The sequence below is a fragment of the Mirounga angustirostris genome, unplaced genomic scaffold (genome assembly GCF_029215605.1).
Source record: "Mirounga angustirostris isolate CCGP_5_RB_7025 unplaced genomic scaffold, mMirAng1.0.hap1 SCAF_6, whole genome shotgun sequence".
Classification (NCBI taxonomy): Eukaryota; Metazoa; Chordata; class Mammalia; order Carnivora; family Phocidae; genus Mirounga; species Mirounga angustirostris.
This window is the reverse complement of record NW_026991714.1, coordinates 5,339,616-5,345,901: the sequence shown is the minus strand read 5'-3', so window position 1 is coordinate 5,345,901 and position 6,286 is coordinate 5,339,616. Positions and strand designations below refer to the sequence as shown.

Below are 6,286 nucleotides of genomic sequence, written 5' to 3'. Positions count from 1 at the left end.
AAAGAGTACACCCGTAACTGTCCTCCTCTCCAGTGGACCCCAGAAGAGGGCCCTGATCCAAGATGGCCTCCCAAGTGGCCCTTGTTAAAGATGGCGCCTCCGTCCGACTTCCTTCCCTTTGATCTACGCCTGCCTCGCTCCCTTCTCCCCCTAGAAACGCCCTGTCCGGCAGAAAGATGGTAGCACACATTAGTGGTCTCTCTCCCGTTCTTGCCGAGAGCGACAAAGACTTCAGTGTCACTCTCCGCGGATCCCAGGAAGTTCCTTCGTCTCCGCCCCGGCGACATCCCCACCCATCCGCACCTTCCAGCCTCATCAAGCGGGAAAGACCGGAAGCGGGGCGGCTCAGGGGCTGAGGAGGCTGGGCGGGCCGAGAGAGACACTTCCGCCCCTCACCAACATGGCCGCAGGCCGGGAGTGCGCATGAGCAGCTGTCCATGGAGCTCTCCGAGTCCGGAGAGGGAGAACACGGTCTGGCGAGATCGGCGGCCTCGGCGGCCTCGGCCGGTGAGTTCGGGACCGGACGCGAGTCGGGGGTCTGGAGGCTGGGTGGGCCGGCAGGCAGGGCAGCCTTGATTTCCTTCCCGTTTTCAGGTGGCGGACCTCCCGGGAAGGAAGCCTTTGTTTTGAGGGAGGGGGCCGTGCCCGCTGCTTTCTCTCCCGCCCCCCTTTGTGGGCCGAGCGCACTCCCCGCCCCCGAGCGCGCGCGTCCCCGCCCTCCTGCGCTGCCGGCCGCGGACCGGGCCCGCGGGCCCGCCGAGCCCCGCGCCCTTTCCTGGCCGCCGTGCGCAGCGCGGGGCGCGGGCCGAGCGCGGCGGCGGCCGCCCGGGCTCCCGGGCTCGCGGGCTCCCGGGCTCGCGGGCTCGCGCCTGCCGGCTGCGGGGCCTGCGGGGAGACGCCGCCTTCTCGGGCAAGGTCGGGGCGCCGGACTTCTCCCGGGACTTGGTGATTTCCCCCTTTGTGTCCAGACGTAGCAGGGGCTCTTGCTGGGCCCTCCTGGCCCGCGCGCGCACGCCACAACATCCTGTCCGCGTTTCCGTGTCGCATCCCCTAATGCCCAGGAAATGCTTCCGGATGTCCAACTAAGATTTGAATAAGCAGCCCGACCCGGTTGCTGGGTGTCCTCAGAGGCTGCCCCTGGCTGACAGCTGTGGGCGATAGAGACGCCTCCTGTGCCCTGCCGTCTCTTCCATCGCCTCCTCCTGCAGTCAGCGCAGAAGCCTCGCAGGGGCCCTTCGTAGGTTTGAGGATGGACAGGTAGGTGGTACCGACACGCTGGTGCTACTTCCCCTTAGGGACTGGGATCTTCTTGCAGCGTTACTTCCTCCGGACAGTTTCACTTTCAGTTCTTTTTTTTTTTTTTTTTTTCCTTTTTTCTTTATTTTTTTGTTTGTTTTTTGGGTTTTGGTGTTTTTGGGTTTTTTTTGGTCAACACTTTCCTTCGATGCGGACTTTCCAGGGCTCATCCGTTGAAGTTTTTTCCTTAGATAGGAAGGTTTGGGGGACCTTATGGGTAGAGACTTGACCAAAATCTTACCCGTTCGTGCGGGGATAATTTTGTTGCTTTGTACATGGAGCTGTATCTTTCTGGAGGCATTTGTCTCCTCAGCTCTTTGTTTTTCCTGCCCTCTGGCTGGGTGTCAGGGTCCTAAGGCGGACACCTTGCAAATGAGTTCCTTTTCCATTGTCTCTCCTTCCGAACCTTGAGCCTGGAGTTTTTTCCCTTCTTGCTGAGGTTCAGTTGATTTTGGAGTTGTCATGGCAACATTTTAGCAACTGTGTTGTTCTAGGGAAGGCTTGGTGAAGAAAATAGGGGAGGGACTTGAAAATGATACACTTGGACTTGAGGGTCTTTCACAAATGACATAAATCTGGACACCCCAAAGCAGGAGCCCAAGGGGCCAAGTAGAGTGAGGCCCAAGGGCCGAGTATGTCCTTATGGTTCACGGAGTTTTCCCCTTCCTAGATTTGAGAACAGAAATTTTTTGGTACAGTATGTGGCTCAGAAGCTGGAAGAGGCAGTAGTGTTCATGGCCCTGTGTTTTGGGTAGTGGCGGCCTAAACATGGCCCTCCTAATCCCGAAGTAGTGGCCCGTCATGATAACTTCGGTCATGATCCATCCAGATATTGTTGTGTCTCAGTCTTTAAGTATAATCATCCTCTCTCCACCATGACTTGGAGCGATAATGGAGGGCGGAGGAACACTATCTGTAGAGTTACTTTTTCAACCACCGTAGCCCACTTCTCAGTATCAGAATGGAAGAAACGGACTGTCCTCTGTGGATTGATTGGATTATGTTCTTGGCTGAGTCTTCATGGAACCTAGCTTCTTGAAACAGGGGCTATTCAGTTTCCTGGACTCACTGCAAACTCCCTGATTTCTATCAGGACTTAGCACTCAGGCCTGTGAGGCAGGAGATACGAAGACTTCCAAAGAAGGACCAGCTCCTCGGATGTGCCGCCTTACAGAGAGATGAAGGGGTGAGTGAAGAAGAGGTAGGGTCTGGGGTGGGAGATGGGAGGCCTGGGAGAAGGCAGAATGGCTAAGACCGCTGGCTCCCGAGTCAGGTAGACCTAGATTCCGGTTTCAGCTCCATCACTTACTAGCTGCGTGATCTGGTTTCTCATCTACAAAATGCAAGTAGTGCTACTTACCCCATTGTGCTGTTCTTAGTATTAAATAATAACGTGTGTTAAGTGCTTAGTTCGGTGCTATGCACGCAGTAAACACTCAGTAAATACCAGCTGCTGTTATTCTAACCTAACCCAGCATCTATCGGGGATGCCATTGAGCTTGGAAGCCATATGTTACTGGGTCAGTGAGCTTTTTATTCCCTTCTTCCCTTCTTCTTTCTTTTGTCCTGTCACAAACAGGCAGCAGAAAACAGCTGAAGCGGAAGAGGGGACAGTGCAGATTCAGGAGGGTGAGTGGTCGAAACAGACCTGAGACCAGGAGCCCAGCCTGGCCTCTCCCCCTCCCCCACGGGCGCATCTCCTGTGCACCCTGGTCCTTCTAAATGACATGCAGGTGGAACAGAGGGAGAAAGGCAGTCGCAGACTTTTCCTTTGCTCTTTTAATCCAGGAGCAGTGGCAACTGGGGAGGACCCAACCAGTGTGGCTATTGCCAGCATCCAGTCAGCTGCCACCTTCCCTGATCCCAACGTCAAGTACGTCTTCCGAACTGAGAATGGGGGCCAGGTAAGGGAGGGGGCCAGCTGCCTGCAGGTGTTACCTGGGGTTGGGGTTGAGGGAGGTAATGAGCCTGTCGGGGGAGACCTGGCTTGGAGGAGGCAGTGAAGATGTGGACTCCTGAGGGGCTGGGGGGAGGGGCTGGGGGAGGAGGTTTGGAGTAGAGGTTGGGGTGGGGTGCAGTGGGGTAGGGGCTAGGCTGAAACCTCTGGGGACAGAAGGGGGAATTGCTGAAGCTTTGTCTCTGAAGCACTCTTGTTTCAGGGCTCTATCCGAGAGAAGCTTTATGAGAGGCCCGGGGTCCCCAGCGTTGACTCTTGTATTCTCTCTCCCCACCTTTCCCTTTCCTCCCTGCTTCTAGGTGATGTACAGGGTGATCCAGGTGTCTGAGGGGCAGCTGGATGGCCAGACTGAGGGGACTGGCGCCATCAGTGGCTATCCTGCCACTCAATCCATGACCCAGGTGCCAGGGCCTGGGCTGGGGAGGGGACTGGAGCAGCGAGGAGTAAGATGAAGCTGAACCCGTGAGATGGGGGTGGAGCTGGGGGTGGCATGAGGCATCTGGGGCAGCCTTGTCTCAACGCACTAGGTTTTCCCTTTCTGGCTGTTTCTCCCTCCTTCCCCCCCAGGGATAGAAGCTGCAGAGTAGCTCAGTGGGAAGTAGCTGACTGTCACTGGACTCTGTCCTGTTGTTGCCCTTCCCAGGCGGTGATCCAGGGTGCATTCACCAGTGATGATGCGGTTGACGCAGAGGGGACAGCCGCCGAGACGCACTATACTTACTTCCCCAGCACTGCAGTGGGAGATGGGGCCGGGGGTGCCACATCGGGGAGTGCAGCAGCTGTCGTTACCACCCAGGGCTCGGAGGCACTGCTGGGGCAGGCGACCCCTCCCGGCACTGGTGAGCTGTGTGAGGGTGCCGGCCGGAGGGGCTAGGATCGGCCGTGGGCAGTGGGCCTTTCCCATGACCCCTCAATGCCCCCTAAGACCTGGGCAGCACTGAGTCTGGGGCTGCCCCTCCAGCAGGAGGAAGTAGCCTCCCTTTTTAGAGGAGGCGCCTAGGACCTTGGCCTCCAAGCTTGATGAGGTTCCTAAGTCCCATGTCCTGACACAACCTACCCTGCATCTTCACAGGACAGTTCTTTGTGATGATGTCACCACAAGAAGTGTTGCAGGGGGGAAGCCAGCGCTCCATTGCCCCCAGGACTCACCCTTATTCCCCGTGAGTAGGCCCCGGTTCTTCTCAGTTGCCATGGTGGTCTTGGTCCCTGCCAAGTCCTGTGTCAATCCGTACCCCAACCTCCAATCTTACTTTTTTATCCTTCCCTTACTCTGGCCACCCTGGGCTCTGTTGTCAGGAAGTCAGAAGCTCCCAGGACGACTCGGGATGAGAAGCGCAGGGCTCAGCATAATGAAGGTAGGTATTATTTGGTGGGATTGGGGACAGTGGTGGTGTCTGAGCAGGAGAGCTTAGGTGGCTCTACAGGGCCTGTGGTTGAGTTCTCACTGAGTCACCTTGTCCTCCCTTTTGGCCCGCAGTGGAACGCCGCCGCCGAGACAAGATTAACAACTGGATTGTGCAGCTGTCCAAGATCATCCCAGATTGCTCCATGGAGAGCACCAAGTCTGGCCAGGTCATGGCAAGACCCTGGTAGTGGGCAGGATGCCTGAATTCTGTCTCCTGGTATTGTTTCCAGAAATGGTAGAGGGCACACACGGCAGTAATCTTTGCTTATCTTTCCCTGAGGTTCCTGTATCCTTGTGAAATGTTCTACCACATTTTACCCTTAGGGGAAAAGGAGGTCCAAAGTGTGTGCTTTGGGAAGGCAAGCCAGGTGTCACCTATTTTAGTCCTCCTTTCGTTGGCCTTCTCTTGCAGAGTAAAGGTGGAATTCTGTCCAAAGCCTGTGATTATATCCAGGAGCTTCGACAGAGTAACCACCGGTTGTCTGAAGAACTGCAGGGGCTTGACCAGCTGCAGCTGGACAATGATGTGCTTCGACAGCAGGTCAGACCCCTCCTCATTCCATCCCTCCTCAACTCCATGGCCAGTGAGCCAGTGAGGGACGCCCGCCTCTGGTTTCCATAGAGGGGGCGTCATCTTTTTCCCCTCACTAGCGGATGTGTGAATACGGTGCGGGATCTGGCCGTGCCAGCTTGTCTGCTCACTCTCTCCACGGCCTCCTTTCCATGCCAGGTGGAAGATCTGAAAAACAAGAACCTGCTGCTCCGAGCTCAGCTGCGGCACCACGGAGTCGAGGTTGTCATCAAGAATGACAGCAATTAACTGTGGGGACTTGGGGGCTTTGGGCCCTACCTCCCCTTTCTGAGAACTGCACATAGCCCAGGAGCAACAGGCTAACCCCGTGCCCCTTTCCTTCACTGCCCGCTTCTGGCGGGGGACCAGGGGGAGCTGAGAAGCCGTGGCTTTGACCCAAGGCCCTGTGACAGAGCCACCTGCGGTCGTGTGAAACACACCCTTGGGTGCGTGCTGACAGCCTGGCCCGGCTCCACCTCGCAGCCCCCCGGGCCCCTGTGCTCTTGCAGATGCATGTGCTGTCTCCGTGCTGGATACCGGACCCAGGCAACGTGGGGGCTTGCCCCGTGCTTGCTGAGAGGGCCAGCAGAGGGTCTGCTCACAAGCCAGGCGCTGGCTTGCCCCAGGGCTCTGGCGCTGCCCCTGGTTCTTCCTTACCCCGGAGCTCAGATGTGCACTCGGGGACTCTGGGGATCAGGCTTTAGCGACAAGTGGGGAACAGGATACCTAGCAGTGAGTGGCTGCTGCCGCAGGGAGAGATCAGCCGACAAGGAGCTAAGGCCTGTGCAGAAGTCTCTGGAGCCAGGGAGAACAACAGACGGGCCCACGTGGGGCCTTCCCCTTGTGGGGATGGTTTTTCCTTCCCTTTTTCTTTCTTTCTTTACTTTTTTTTTTTTTTTTTTTAAAGATAAAACGTTCAGAGCCACTGTTGTCACCTGGTTTTCCTTTTGCGGGCCCCGGGGCAGGAGGGAGGGAGGCGCATTGCACTTTGCCCAGTAAGGGTTGGGCCAAGGTCAGGGTGGGGTGCTGCTCCTGTGTTCCTTACCCTGAGTCCCAG

The 6,286-nt window shown here is 57.0% G+C and overlaps 1 protein-coding gene across 4 annotated transcripts; it reads left to right on the top strand.

Moving 5' to 3' along the window:
- Window positions 1-354: 354 nt before the first annotated feature.
- USF1 (upstream transcription factor 1) lies at window positions 355-6,130 on the top strand. Of its 4 annotated transcripts, none has more exons than XM_045876739.3 (12): window positions 356-507; window positions 1,062-1,257; window positions 2,390-2,482; window positions 2,876-2,925; window positions 3,085-3,200; window positions 3,553-3,654; window positions 3,897-4,092; window positions 4,326-4,413; window positions 4,550-4,608; window positions 4,731-4,825; window positions 5,071-5,199; window positions 5,389-6,130. In XM_045876739.3, the coding sequence occupies exons 3-12, from the start codon at window positions 2,475-2,477 to the stop codon at window positions 5,476-5,478; spliced, it is 933 nt and encodes a 310-aa protein (XP_045732695.1). In that variant the 5' UTR covers window positions 356-507; window positions 1,062-1,257; window positions 2,390-2,474; the 3' UTR covers window positions 5,479-6,130. The 4 variants fall into 4 exon arrangements, with proteins under 4 accessions (XP_045732694.1, XP_045732695.1, XP_064449862.1 ...); XM_064593792.1 differs by having other exon boundaries at window positions 380-507; window positions 969-1,257; XM_045876738.3 differs by lacking the exon at window positions 1,062-1,257 and having other exon boundaries at window positions 355-507.
- Window positions 6,131-6,286: the final 156 nt, after the last annotated feature.